Source organism: Parasteatoda tepidariorum, chromosome 5, assembly GCF_982258835.1.
Source record: "Parasteatoda tepidariorum strain Cologne lab strain chromosome 5, Ptep-v5.0, whole genome shotgun sequence".
NCBI lineage: Eukaryota > Metazoa > Arthropoda > Arachnida > Araneae > Theridiidae > Parasteatoda > Parasteatoda tepidariorum.
In genome coordinates this window covers 68,450,670-68,466,286 of record NC_141759.1, presented here as the reverse complement: position 1 = coordinate 68,466,286, position 15,617 = coordinate 68,450,670, and the positions used below count along the sequence as shown (strand labels likewise).

Below are 15,617 nucleotides of genomic sequence, written 5' to 3'. Positions count from 1 at the left end.
TCCTAATAATAATTAACATCAATTAATAATAGTTCCTTTATAAATAACGTGGGGCATATTTTAAATTCAAACAAATTATAAAATTATAAAACTGAAAACTACTTAAAATTTGTTCTTTTTCTTTTTCATTTTTCAACTACATTATGAATTTCTAAAAATAAAATAACTATAAAACAGAAAATTAATTAGTTGTTCCGTTCACCCTTATTATTGTGTGTTCTTAGTTGCTATCGATAAAGTTCATTAAACTTTATCTGTACTAAACAATCTGCATAGTTCAAGCATAAAAAATTGATAAGGAAAATGTTCATTATACTTAACTTTCATAAAGAAATATAAATATTTGGCAAAATATGTGGGATGATGATCAAAACCAGGGCAGGCATACCCACCATCTAATCCCGAAGGTAAATTACCGTAAAATTTATGGAAATTTCTACTTGAATCAATTTATCACAAGCCACGGCAACCAGGGTACATACCAATCCAAGTTTCACAATAAATCTCCCCTATGCAATTACTGCAAAGTTACAGATGACCTGGAACATATACTGATTCACTGCCCTCTATTTGATAACATAAGAAAAGCAAATTTCCCGGTAAACCTGTCCTATAGCTCCCTCAAACAACACTGGAGGATACCAGTTATGCAAAAGAGCACAGAACGAATAATCGAAAGCCACTTTAGCGCTGGCTTGCCACCAGACACGTCATAAAAACGAAAATGTCAAAATTGTTTTTTTCTCAGAATATTGACATCACGCACTGAAATTCAAAGACTTATCCCAACCGTATCAAACTTTTCGATTTGTTGTAAAGGCGGAAAGTTCCCTTTCCATCTACCCTGAGTTTCATAATTAAAATATAGGACACTTTGTGCCTGGAATTAACATTTCACCTGTACTTACTTCCACATTTAAACTTGTTTTGATATGTGGACTGTGTCAGCTCTCCATCTGTTAAAATTAACGACTTTGTACACCGAATTAACTTTTCATCTGTTCAAACATATGCTTTTTACATTTTTTGCATTTTTACATTTTTCGATACTTTGTTGATGGAGTCATCTTTTCATCTGTTTTGCTATCTATATCTTGAATTCAAGTCACCCTTTCTATTCCTCATTGTAAATACTCATTTTCCCTTTGTTTTTCAAACTGGGAATTGTTTTTGTTTTTTCAGTTGATCAATAAAATTGCTTCCCGGATGCCCCGAGAGGGAGCGGGACGGGGTTAAGCGTTGCTAATACTTAACTTTCATTATTCTGTATTTTTGTTTATTTTTTTTAAACAAATAGTATGATTATCTAAGACTTTTTTAAAGTGTTTGGTTCTCATTACATTTTATAAGACAATAAATATTACGTTAATAATAACTCTTTGATTTTTAAAGGAGCACTGCAAAATTTTAGCATCTACAACTTTTTTAAATAGTTTTAGTGCATTAATATTTTTTGGGCAAATATTTGTCAACATTCCAAGTTTAAATAATTAGTTATTACACATAGTCGTTTTCGTTGCATGAAAAGTCAATTGCGATTCTCATTCCAAGGAAGTAATATTCATTACTTTAGGTTAAAAATAAAAAACAAAACAAAAAGTTGATATAGAAATATTGTACACCAAAAATTCTCTTAATTAAAAATATTCTATATTTTCAGTATGGTCTTTCGATTAAAATCTTAATTGTTTGTAGTTATGCATAAAAACATTACAAAATAAATTATTTCCGTTAAATTAAGTTAAAAATAATTAGGTAAAAATAATTAGTTAAAAATAAAAAACAAAACAAAAAGTTGATATAGAAATATTGTACACCAAAAATTCTCTTAATTAAAAATATAATATATTTTCAGTATGGTCTTTCGATTAAAATCTCAATTGTTTGTAGTTATGCATAAAAACATTACAAAATAAATTATTTCCGTTAAATTAAGTTAAAAATAATTAGTTAAAAATGAAAAACAAAACAAAAAGTTGATATAGAAATATTGTACACCAAAAATTCTCTTAATTAAAAATATAATATATTTTCAGCATGGTGTTTCGATTAAAATCCTAATTGTTTGTAGTTATGCATGAAAAATATTAAAAGATAAATTATTTTTGTTAAATTAGGTTAGGTTTATAAGTTTATTTACAAAAATTAAAACTATACTACAACTGAAGTACTTCACTCGCTTAGAAAAGATGAATTATTTAGGCTTAGCTACTTTTTAGAAAAGTCTAGTTATTATATTTTTAAAAGTTTCCCTGTTTCATACATATATTTTATGCCAATTTTAGTACTCTTTAGCATGGACTATATTTAAGCTTCTCAGATGTAAAAATACGAACAAATATTCTTGCCGAAATATCTATTATTCATTCTTATTCATTTTTGTTCCTAATCCTTTAGCCTCCTATTTCTTAAAAGGAAGATTTAACAATTAAACTGTAACTTTCAAAATGGATATAATTTATTAATTTAATGATAAATTAAACTTTCGTTAAATTGATTATTCAAAGCATAAATAATTTGTGTTTCTAACATTGGTTGGGATAGCCTGGTTGATAGATCGCAGGGCCCATGTCCCAGAAGTCATGAGTTCGATTTCCGCCGGCCGAAGACTCCCTGTGTAGTATATGGTGACTGATGCACTTTAAATCTGTCGGGTCACAACATTCTCCATGTTACCATAACAACTCATACCTCTGGAGGTACTGAATTGGAGATCGATCGTTCTCTGATTCAGGTCAAAATTACGACCTGTGGATGAATGAATGGATGTATGCAGGGGTCCGCCCTATAAACGGGTTAAGACGTATGTGTGTGGCAGAAGTAAGATCTTTGACCATAGATGGCGCCACTAGAAAATAAGAAGCGCAACCCCTTTGCCTTAATATCATACAACAACAACAGCATTTTTAACATTGTCAAAAGCAATATTTACTTTCTGTAAATAATGTGATAATAAATATAATGATTGTAGGGAAAATAAATTATTTACTCTAAAAAATGAAATTCTCACTTCTAACGATTCACGAGCTGTATTTCACTAATTTTGAGAATACTTTTGTCACGAAATCACGTAATTTGTGACAAAACACGAACTCTCAAATATATGACGAAAAAATTTCCTCAACTCGAAACTTAATCGCAGTTCATTGGTGCTCAAGGAGTTGGCATCGTACCAGGAAGATCAGAGGTTCGAATCCCGCCTCGGGAATGGATGTAATCCATCTCTCTATTCTGTCTCTCTTTTTTCTGCTGTTTGGGAGACATTATTCTACCAATATGTTGCCAACGATAAAGTGATTATTAGAAAAATTAAATACATTGCGCCCTACGAGATTTTTTTTTTCTGAAAAAAGGTAGAATAACGAAATATAATTCTTTCATATTGACGAAATTTGTTTACTCGAAGAAGTAACGACAGTTATTTCGTAACTTTGACAAAAGTTTTGCTCGGATCATATACCACGAAACGGTTTAGTAAAAACGAAAAAATTTCGTAAATTTTGAGCATTTGAAAATTATCTTAAACTATTTTACCCTTTATTTTTTAATTCATACTTGTATGCTTTCCTTCTTTGTAAACATCATGTCTTGTACATTAAAATTTTAAAATATTGAGATGTAAATACTGCACTAACATGCTCAGCAGCTTAACGCTTGGCGGGTAAATAATTTGAACACTTCTTATGTAGAAATATGTTATTACACTAATTTACCTTTTGGAATACTAAATACTGGTAAAATGTTGCATTTCAGGCGAAGAAAAAAAGTAAAATTTTTTTTCAACTGGTTATTATCTTTTATTATTCAGTAAGTGTAAAACAAGTAAGAAAAAATTTCATGCAATTTATTAAATTTCTTTCGAATTTTGTGTTTTGCCACATAAAATTAGATTCCTTAATATGGTGTGAAACTTTTTATACCTTATAATTTCATCTATTATTAAATAAAATAATAAAAAAATCATGAACAATTATTAAAATAATTTTTTAAATGGAGTTATCTTCGAAAAAGGAAATTTTATAATTGTGAGCAAAAACCTTTTAATTTTTTTTTAATTCTCTGAGATAAGACAAAATACGAAGAAATTTAAATTAGCATTAAAGGACCCGAATTTTAAACTACTCTCCTAACCAAGCAATTGAGACCATATTTCCTAGATTGCAACGACCCTCTCCCTTCAAATTTTTAAGGGACATGAATTCAAATCCGACGACAAGTATTTAGGTAACTTTAAATATAGTCGTCTGCACCAATTAATTAGCATATGTGAGTTCATCCTTTTAAATCATTAATATTAAGTCCTAGTACATGGCTAGATATAAAGTTATTTAAAGTGTTTCGTTTTTTGCGTACTGTATCTCATCGTTTTTTTTTATTGTACCTAATATGTTTTTCTCTATCCTCTAATCAATAAAAAATAAAAAATCTCTCAAAAAAATATTTTCAATTGGATGATAAAGTAAAATACTATTGTAAAAACTGCAGTGTAACAAAAGGCGAACACGAATAAACGAATTTGGAATACGTTATTTCAGGCTCATGCTGAATCGAGATTTCTTACACACTTTAACGGGTGTAATTAAATATTAACATCAATAATTATTAAAGCTTACTAAAAAGTTAGATGTTTTTACTCCATTCATGGTGGGCAGCATTCCAAAGGATATGTGTTGTTATCGTTTCTGAGTGCTACTCAAATGTTTGAAAATATAGATAAATTGCGATTTTATTTGTGTTAGAAATGACGTAATCAATGACAGAAAACTCCAACTACACATGATGAGTGAGTTTAATAAATTATCAATCTTATTTCTGGGATATGAATTTTTTTAAATTTTTGATCTATGATGGTGGACACTCAAGCCTAACTAGGCTTAGCTATCGATCCCCACACTTAAGCCAAACTATCATAGCTGTCGATCACGATAGTTTGATCTCATATTAATTGTCTTCTCTATGCTGTGTAAATGTCTGATTAAAAACGTGAATTTTATTTTACGAAATGTTGCATGTATGCATTATAAGTTAATTATTCCCATTTTATATTGGTTACCAGCGACTGACGTCCCGAGTTGGTAAATTGTGGTATTTGTTTATGACACGATTTTAGAAGCCAATCAGCTTCAACACACACGTGACTTCACTTACAAGCATACAATTAAATCTCATCCAAAACCTGATTCTGCAGGTTAATAAACCAAGCCTAATAGCACTAACATTAACTCGCTACGCTGAACTACGCGATTGGGCACAAACGTATGAATTCGGCGGTATCCCTCTTCTCGAGTTGCAACTTCCAATTTAATCTTAAAAATAACGTCATTGACTGTTACGTGTATCATATCTTTTGTTATTAAATGAAATTATATAATCAACTTCTGAGTAACAAAAATGACGTCGACGTTATCTCAAGTAAAGTAAAAAAATATATTCTTAGTGCTTCACTACATCGTGTACTATTTTGGACTTTGATGTACTGGAACATTACTTCGCTGTAAAGCAGTTGCCAGCATTTTTCGTGTTAAGTTACATAAAATTTTTAAAACTTATAAGAGCTAAACACTTAAAGATAATTTTTGCTTCCATATTTTCAACTTCATCTAACTTCAAAAAAAATAAAATCTCAGTAAAACTCTTTATCAATTATACAAATCAAATAATTGTCCAATTTCGTTTTGTGCGTTTTAAATATTTTATGCTTTAAACAGGAAAATCCGAAATCTACATAAAGTGTCTCAATATCCCGTGTCTTTTTAAACTACATTTTTGACTAAGTGTTTATCATCACTTTCAGCTGTCAGAAAAACGCTGAGTATATGACAATTTGATTGCATTGATATTTAGCCTTTAGTTGGAACAGAAAATTCTATAAACTCATTACTCATTAAAATTGCATTATTATACTGATATCACCTGCGGTCGATTTTGTTTTCGTACAAAACTGAAATATTCAAGAAGTAAATTCTGCGCTTAATGTTTGTTTTCAATGAAATTCTTAAATTCTTAATTCGTTAAATATTATTTGCTAACTAAATCTTTGCTGGGAAAAGCACGCATTTTACTAAAAATAGGAATTTAAAAAATTTACAGGGCACTAAATTGAAAGTATAAAAATAATATTTTAAATATAAAGTTATAAAAGTATTTTTTAAAAATTTGCTTAAGTACATTATAAAATGTTAAGTTTTTTATTCCATTAAGGGGAAAGTTAAATAAAATATTAAGTTTTTTATTCAATTAAGAGGAAAGTTAAATAAAAGGTTAAGTTTTTTATTCCATTAAGAGGAAAGTTAAATAAAATATTAAGTTTTTTATTCCATTAAGAGGAAAGTTAAATAAAATATTAATTTTTTCATTCCATTAAGAGGAAAATTAAATAAAATATTAAGTTTTTTATTCAATTAAAAGGAAAGTTAAATAAAATATTAAGTTTTTTATTCCATTAAGAGGAAAGTTAAATAAAATATTAAGTTTTATATTCCATTAAGAGGAAATTTAAATAAAATATTAAGTTTTCTATTCAATTAAGAGGAAAATGATGATTCCAATTTCTGTACGTGGTAATTTCTAAGTTATCCGTCAAAATTTAATAATTTTCCTATTTCCTTAAATTATACTCAAAAGCAACAATCAAAACAAGACAAAAAAATTAGAATATTTGTATAAAGAATATTTATATATATACAGAGCGGAAACAATAAAATTTAAGCCTAAGATGGACTGAAAATGAAAGAATTTCGAAAAATAAAATTCTTCCACCAAATCTTGCTTCGCGACGGTCATGCAGAAATAACACGACTCAGTATATTCATTGAACTTTACCATTTCCTGCATTAGATAGTCATAAGAAAAGAAAGAAAAACATATCCTCTGTTAAAAGCACCGTCTGAAAAAGACTTTCCATTCTTTTGTTACAAGATGTCTCAACTGGATATTGTCCAAAGAAAGAATGCTATTCACCACATATGTATCAGACATCTACCATCACTTCCGATGGAATAAACATATCCCACTTACTTCTATTGTTCAAGATTCCAATTCATAATATCCTTTTATTATTATTATTTTGTAAGTGGTGAAACAGTTGAATGAACGATACAATTTATATCCCAACTCCACATGAAGCTCTTTGAGAAATATTATGAATAATTTGACGAAAAAGGGATTTTTTTAATCAAAATATTAGTGTAAGCGAGTGAACAGAATTTTTTGACTCGTAATCTCTTTTATACATTTCAGTAAAATAACAATGGCAGTAGAATTCGAACTACTGATGTTTTTTGTAAATCTTAATCTTAGTATTGTCCCCATATTCATATAAAATGCATGAATCATAGAGAATTAAAATAGCCAGATGTTTTTTATTAGAGCCTCTGAACCGTACTGTAAAAATTATTCCTAAAAGTTTTTTGGCAAAAAGTATTCGTTTTTAGGGTGCCAGTTCTTTTCATTTACCATAAAAACATACATTTGAAAAAAAATATAATTAAAAGATTACTCAGTCATCTTCAGATTTTAAACTCAAGATTAACAAACAAACTCACAAAACCCTGTGCCATCCCATTGAAATCATACAAATACGTTAGTAACCCGGTTAAGAAACCCGCAATGAATGGAAAGAACAGGCATCATTACCCATTAGTGACATTTATTTAGACTATTTTTCTCGTATAACTTACTGCTATGATTGAATCGTACTGTATAGGTCATTGCTTTGGGGCACGATATAGTTCCACTTCCACGTGTTGTGCCCCGGACGATGTTTCATACAACAAAGAGATATATGAACTTGGATATGCGGATTCAACGCCGGACTGGAATTCCCTGAAGCAAGCAGGGACCCTAAGCAATTGTATATTCTTCACTGGAAGAAATATACACAATATTTTCAGTGGAACCAGTTGAAGAGCAAACAAAATCAAGCCCTCGGTCTTTTCACAGGTAGTGTTAAGTTCACTCCTATTGACTCAATGCTGTTTTTCACAAATATTAAACCATTGGAGATCGTCTTTGAAGAGAAAGTCTACTATTCTTTATTCTTAATAAAAAATTATTAATTTAATTGCGTTTTTTTTCTTTTTTTTTAAGTATCTACTAGAATTTACCTAATAACCGCTTCCGAAAGTTGGTCATTATTAAAGAAAATCCAAATACCCGACTGGTCCGACCGGGATACCGTTTCGATGTTTGATGTCGGTCATAATGTAATGGCTCTTTGGTGTATATATATATATATATATATATATATATATATATATATATATATATATATATATTATTTTTCAAAGTTCTCCACCATTTAAAAAAATGTTTAGCTGAAAAGTTACTAAGTATTTAGAGTGCATAGAAAAACATTCAAGAGTGAAGAAATAAATGCGCAAACATAGTAATTTCTCGGGATATGTGAAATGATGAGTTAAACATTTAGTTGAAGAAGCTTCGCAATTTTTGTCAAAGTTTGCGCTTCCATTAATAGTTCAGGTTCATGAAGGATATCATAGTACCTTATCATGAATAGTATCATGAATAGAAACCTTTTAATGAATTTCTACACAGTATCCTAAACTTTTCCGGCAACTTACTCCTTTCACTATATTCAACACGGATCCTTGTCAATCTAATATTTAGATACCTGTAGTTTGTAACTATTTGAACTTAAAATATTGTACCCGCCTCAATAACACATCATGACATACATCCCATTAGCGAAAAAGTGTTTTAAGATATAGCGAAATAAGCAGAAGGGAAAATTAAAATTATTAATCCCCTGACTGAGCTGTTGGGACCATATTTGATTGGAAATTAGTATGTCATGTTAAGTCATGCCATGCGAATTAAGTCATGTTAAGTCATTTTTAACTAATCCTAGATTATCGTGTACAATTATGGTCGTTAGAGCATTCTACTACAAACTTTAAGGTTCTTGGTGTGAAGCCTGCTAGAAGCCGACTAACATCTTTCTCGTATATCCGTCCAAACGCATTTTGAGCAAAAAATAGTATATACTGTTTCAATTCTGAATATTTGCTGTTTTCATACTTCGCTATTATTTGTTTAGGAGCTATTTTGACAAATTTTTTATCAATTTTTGAGAAACTCTTTTTTTTTTACAACGCATCTCTATAATTACTAGCCAAGTGTTTTGGATGCATTGTTGTTTTTCAACAAATTGAATAGGAAATTTCTAAAGACATCACTATTTGTTTACAACAAAACAAAACGTGTGTTTTTAAATTAATTTCTTTGGAGGTAATTTATTTTTCCCTCAGTTTCGCTAATGACTCCTCACTACGCAATGAAGAACTTATTTTATAGTTAATTAGCATTGGTGGAAAGTTAAAAAGTAACAATTTAACATTGTTCGGAAATTCGCAGCTAAACAACAATAGAGGTATTAACTTAAGTATGTTGCCGGTAGTTTTCTCCGTTAAGAAACATTTTTCAGTTTGTTTACTTAGAGCAGCAGAACTTTTATAATTATTGAACCATGCGGAAATTAATTTCTTTTTTGATACTCTTTTCAAACTGCGTTATGAAAGAGAATGAAAATAATTCGCTATCTTACTTTCCACAATTTTCACTCCGAGAATAAACAGTTCCTCATCTAATTTTCGCGGGAAAGACAATGAATATTAAATTTTTCCCGTAAGAAATGAATTGTTGAAGAATTTTTTAAATTATTTTGTCTTCATTTATAAAATTAAACAAAACAAGTTCATTAATTTAATTTTTCAAGGGTTAGCTTTAATTTACGGTAGAGATTTATGCTTCTGCACAAATATTAAACATCGGTGAAAGCTGAGAATGTAGAAAAGATAAATATTTTCTTTCACTCTTATACAAAAAATGAATAGATTTCATTATAATCTAGGCAAAAGAAAAAATATAATAAATAATTTCATTCAGTAATTAAATTTCAACTTTAATAAATAATATGCAATTTTAATATTTTTAAGACACATAAAGTAATAATGTTAAACATATTTCAGATCGTATTATTGTTTTATAAATGTGCATTGTAACTTAGATTGTAATTATTTATATTAGTAGATTAGAAGACCTCAATCACTCTCACCACTAATAACTCCCACAATTTATATGTAAATCGAAATTTTCCAATGAAAAAAACATTAAAAACAATTTTCCAAGAAAATATTACAATACAATTATATTTACAAAATAATTTTTTTTGCCTATTTCTATTTTTCTTTCTAAATAGTTATTTAGTTGTATGCAAAAACTAATGGTTCTTGCATCTCAATAGCATGGTTTATGGGTGATTCTCACGAAACATGACCATTCGGACCAAACCATTTCTTCAAATTTAAAGTCTTCTAAATAATCTAAAAAAAATTTTTTTTACTTCTTTAGCTACACTTATTAATATCTTATAGGCAGCAGTATAGTTTATTGTCATTTGCTCGAGAAAAAAAAAAAATAGAAATTCACCAAATCTTGAATGCCTGGAAAATGACATATTACCTTAGAAGTTTAAAAAACAGTCATTTTAAGTTAATAGTAAGCAACTCAACTTAAGCCTTTATGTTAGATGGACCATAAATTGCTTAAATTAATTCTTTTTATCCACTGTAGAAGCAAACAAAAAAAATTTTGTTGCTGATATGTACAGAATAAAATTGTGTATAATAATCAATCATTAAATAAATAAATAACTTTGATTACATCCAAGCATATTACAATCATACATAAACTTGGTATTAGGTAAATATTTGCTTTCCCTCTTTACAGTATTAGCAGTTAAAAAGAATTTCTGGTAACACTTCAATGTCCTGGCATTCATAAGCCAGGAAAATGACAGCCAGGATAATGACAAATTCGCCATTTTATAGCATATAACTTTACTTTAATTTAATATTTCGGCCGAAGACGTTTATATTCTGCAGAAAACAACAGTATTTCTCAAAATAACTCAGACAAATCTATGTAGTTTTTGTTATTAATGATGTGTAATGATGAAAAATTTTTTGAAATAGATTTTGATTCAGAAAATTGGTTCATTATTCATGCAACAAGACATGTTCAGATAGGAGGGTATCTAATCAATCTGTTAACATAAGATATTGATTCCTGGCGCTATCTATTTTGGTTATAAATCACTAAATAAAAGTAGCCAGGAAAATGACAGATTGTCACGAGACAAACAAATTATTGACAGAAAAAATTATTTTAAACGAAGTTTTAGTAAACAATACCTTCTGCGTATATTCTAGAAATGCTTACATAGGATAAGATAAAAAAAATTAGATTTTGAAAAATGTATGGGAAGTTTTGAAACTAGTTATTATTGGAAATATTGTTTGGGACATGCCAGGAAAATGACATTTTGATATTCAATTAAATTTCTTAAGTATAAAAAACAGTCAATGCTTGTGCAAAATCATTTTAAAATGCTAGCAGCAATGCTATTTATTAATTTTTCTTTTTAAAAATTCTTTTAGTTTTATAGTATTAGATCTTGGAGCAAGGGACAGTGAATATCATGTTTCATGAGAATCACCCTTTTATCAATTACATATACAATAAACCATCCTGTAGAGAAGAAAGAACCACTAGTTTTTGTGAACAATTAAATATCCTGCGGCTAGACCGTGTGGAATAAATTTATAAGAATTTTCTTTTAAAATTAATATAATACAAAAAATTAGAAAATCTCTATACATCATAAAAAGTAAATCGTTATTTCATCGTTTCGCACCTGTTAATTGAACAGAATAAATTCCCTAAAAAAATTTTAATTGTGGGCTCCCCTACCTGTTTGCTGACCCTACCCGATCCTCGAAGATTTCTAAGCAATCTTATATGGCTTGCTTTGCAAACGATGCTCATTTTGTTTACTAAAAAGTCAAACTCATTAGAAATATGTTCTAGCATAATACCTTACGATATTACATCAATTATTAAAACTAATTCTCTTTAAAAAATTTATCAATAATAAGTTATTAAAATAAAGAAATTTAAATTGAAATAAATGACATGCAATAGAAAAACCTGAAAAACAAAACAATGATTATGCTTTTAAAAAGCAATTGCTATTAAAGATTCAAAATTGCATTGTTAAAAACACAATCATATAATTTAAAACTATAACTGTAAAGCTATTATTTTTATGATGATCAATATTATTTTTATTATTATTATTACTATTATAATTAATGAAATTATTATCACATGGATAATAAATAATCAGAGCACAATATAGAACTCTTTGTTGATATTAACTATTCACTCTCTACATTTGACTTCTTTTTAACTTAGAGCTCAGTTTGTTTCAGCTTTTCACTATCTACGCGAGAAAAAAAATTGTAAACATGTACTTTTACACTTTCATGTTTCATGCTTATGAAAGCCCACGTGCTTGATACTTTAATTCTTTGCTGCCAGCCAGAAAGGAAATGAAGGCTTTCTTAGTCACTACATATATATTATATATATATATATATATATATATATATATATATATATATATATATATATATATATATATATATATATATATATATATATATATATATATATATATATATATATATATATATATATATATATATATATATATATATATATATATATATATATATATATATATATATATATATATATATATATATATATATATATATATATATATATATATATATATATATATATATATATAATTCATGAATTTTTCCTTTTCCTTTAATATTTTTTATTGCAACGTTATAAAATCCCCATAGATTAAAAGAAAGAAATAATAAACATTTTTAAGAAGCATTTGTTTAGTATAAACTATGCTACATAAAGGGTCATGCAACATCATCTCTATTAAGGGCTTATCAGTGGTTTGAACTCTCATCTATACTAAAGAAGTAGTAGCTTATCCTATAGACGAGAGGTCATCCTATCAAAGTGGTTAGAGGCACTTCAAATAGCACTAGAGTATGAGACCCTAATCAATCCTAAAAGTTCGGTGTTGCACTCATTTTTCTCCATTTTCTGTAAAACATTATATATGCCAATCAATTATTATTGAAAAGAATAGTTACGGTCCTGCTTGTTTTGATATGAATCCAATATCTTGAAGTCATTGTATTATATTGACAAGGTTGAACTTGATTGAAACCGTTAGTCTAATTAGCGATCTAGTTCTGACATTATTTTAAACTTGCGAAAATTATAATAACTGCAGATTGGTTAATCCACGTGAGCCGAAATTTAAATAACTGATGTAAACAAATTCTTACCTATTCATCAAAATTTCTTCATGTGTAAGATTAATCAGCAATAATAATGTCGTCGAAAAAGAGGGGTACTAAGCGTAAGAGATCTGCAAATGGCGGTAAAAATCCGTTTTACTTTGACCTCCAGAAAATCCATGCTAAGTTGGAGTCAAACTTCGAAGGGGAAGTTGATCCTAAAGCTACGATTTACCTCACAGCAGTAATACAGTATGTTGCAGCTGAAATGATTGAACTCTCTGGGAACAAAGCAAGAGAAAAGTCTGCAAGGAAAAAGGCTTTTGTTATAAAAGAAGAGGACGTCCAAGCAGCAATCCAATCAGATGAAGAACTTAAACAACTAATGGACGAACTCGCCAAGTATCAATAATAAAACACATGCACAAATAGAGCTGAAAAAATCTGTTAATGATTCTTTAGTTGATGGACATAAAATTATTTTTGAAGTATTTTAATTTCTTTTCAATATAATTAAAATTTTACTTTAAACATTTATTAGCATTTAAGTATAAAAACAAGTATAATTATTTTTCTTGGCCGTGTATCGCATTAATTTACAAATGAAGCCCACCAAGAATGAAAATGAACTATAGTTAATTATTAAAGTGAACAAACAATAAAAAAGCCCGATTTTAAAACTTCTTTGATAGAGTTTCTACAGGAAATTCCAAGTTTTTTCACTAAAAAATTATATGGTAATGCCGAAGTATAAATTTGGACTATTACGTAAGTGATAATAAAATTTCTGCTTGTCAGTTGCAAAATCTACTGAGAAAATTAAAATCCAGAATGCTATCTTAGAAATCATATTTGTTACTATTACTTTGACTTTAGGTATGATTAGTTATTACGCGACCATTCTTTTCCATTGCTAAATGGCTTCATATCTGCTTGTATATCCGCCGATTGGTAGTAATTCGCCATGTCTGTTGCTTGACAATGTTTTGGAATTTCGTCAGAAAAGACGAGATATTGTCAGTCATGCAGTCATATAATAAATATTGCTCTACGAAATTATTGAGGAAAAAGCATTGAATTATGATGCTTCATTGACATTCTAAATCTGCGAAAGCTGATGAAAAGGTTTAGAGCATGCCGCAATACAAAATAAGTAAGAGAGTGGTAATGGCTTTGGATGTGTAATTTGATTTGTGGTAGTTCTACATTCCTATTTGTGCGACTTAGTTCACATTACTCACCTTAATATATCTTTGCATGACGATAAAATCCTCATATCATCATTGCTAATTCACATTACTTATGATCTGAATGGAATTTATACTTAAACGAAATCAATACGAATCTGTACCAATCTGATTTCCTTTCAACTAATGATTTCCCTAATTTTGAAGGAAGAACAAAGCAAAAGTTTTTCAAAAAAAATTTCATTATTTTCTGAGAAAAAGTGAACCAGAGTTAGATATTTTGAATTGAGAGGCATAAAGCATAAAAATATATATTGAAATAAGCAACGACACATAAAGAGGATTTATATTTAAAAGGAAATGGCTTTAATGTACAACTTATATATTTGTTTACATGACTTCTGAAAAAGAGAAGGAAATAAATTTATTTCACTAAAACAATTGAAACCCATTGTTATGCAAAATAGGAAAAAAATGCATCAAAGTAGTAAAGCATTTAATTTAGTTAAAAGTTAACTCATCTTAAACGAAATTGAAAAATTCTGCCACAACTTTCCTGATTAATTAATTAGTTATTACTTTACCCTTTGAGCTGTCATTCCCTTGAGGTGAACTTCACTACACGTTAAGAATACTTCGGTCAAAGTATTTTTCTCTGGGGTTGACGCATGGCTCGTACTAATACAGATTACTCGTCTTTTCAGATTCACTTTCTTTGTTTCCATTTAGGAAACAAAGCTCACCACGGATTTCTGTTAAGCTCTTTTTAATTATCCGCAAATATCGTCAATCAGTTCTCAGAGAAAACTGAACATCCACTTTTAGGATAAAACTTTTCGGTTCCCACAAAGTTTTCACTAATTGAAGTTTAGATTATTTGTAGGGGTTTGGGGAGTGAGATAAGAAAGAACGTTTCAAATAAAACGCAAATTATTTCCTTAATTTGTTTTTAATGAATTAAAGAGCTTCGCCTATAGTTTACTGTTTCTGATCATTCCCAAAGACTCATTTCTTGGTTCCAATCACCAATCCCTTCGTGCTTTTCAGCGCGTTTATTTTCATTAAGTACTTTCTAGGATCAATAACGTCTCGTTTTGGGATGCCAAGTAATTTACATAAAATCCAAATGTACGATTAAATAAATTTCTTGTGGTATGCCATGTTGTTCCTGATAAAAATTGAATGCCACCGCCTGCATTTTGTAACTTTATGTTGTTTCAAAGTTCTGGCAATT

General features: G+C 28.8%; 2 protein-coding genes across 4 annotated transcripts in view; both read left to right on the top strand.

The window, feature by feature from the left end:
- LOC107442454 (endothelin-converting enzyme 2) overlaps nucleotides 1-15,617 on the top strand; it is a 229,558-nt gene that overhangs the window by 48,011 nt on the left and 165,930 nt on the right. The window lies entirely within an intron of this gene.
- Nucleotides 13,186-13,728, top strand: LOC147809462 (histone H2A-beta, sperm-like). Its single transcript, XM_087162580.1, has one exon. It carries the CDS (start codon nucleotides 13,291-13,293, stop codon nucleotides 13,606-13,608), a length of 318 nt encoding a protein of 105 aa, XP_087018706.1. The 5' UTR covers nucleotides 13,186-13,290; the 3' UTR covers nucleotides 13,609-13,728.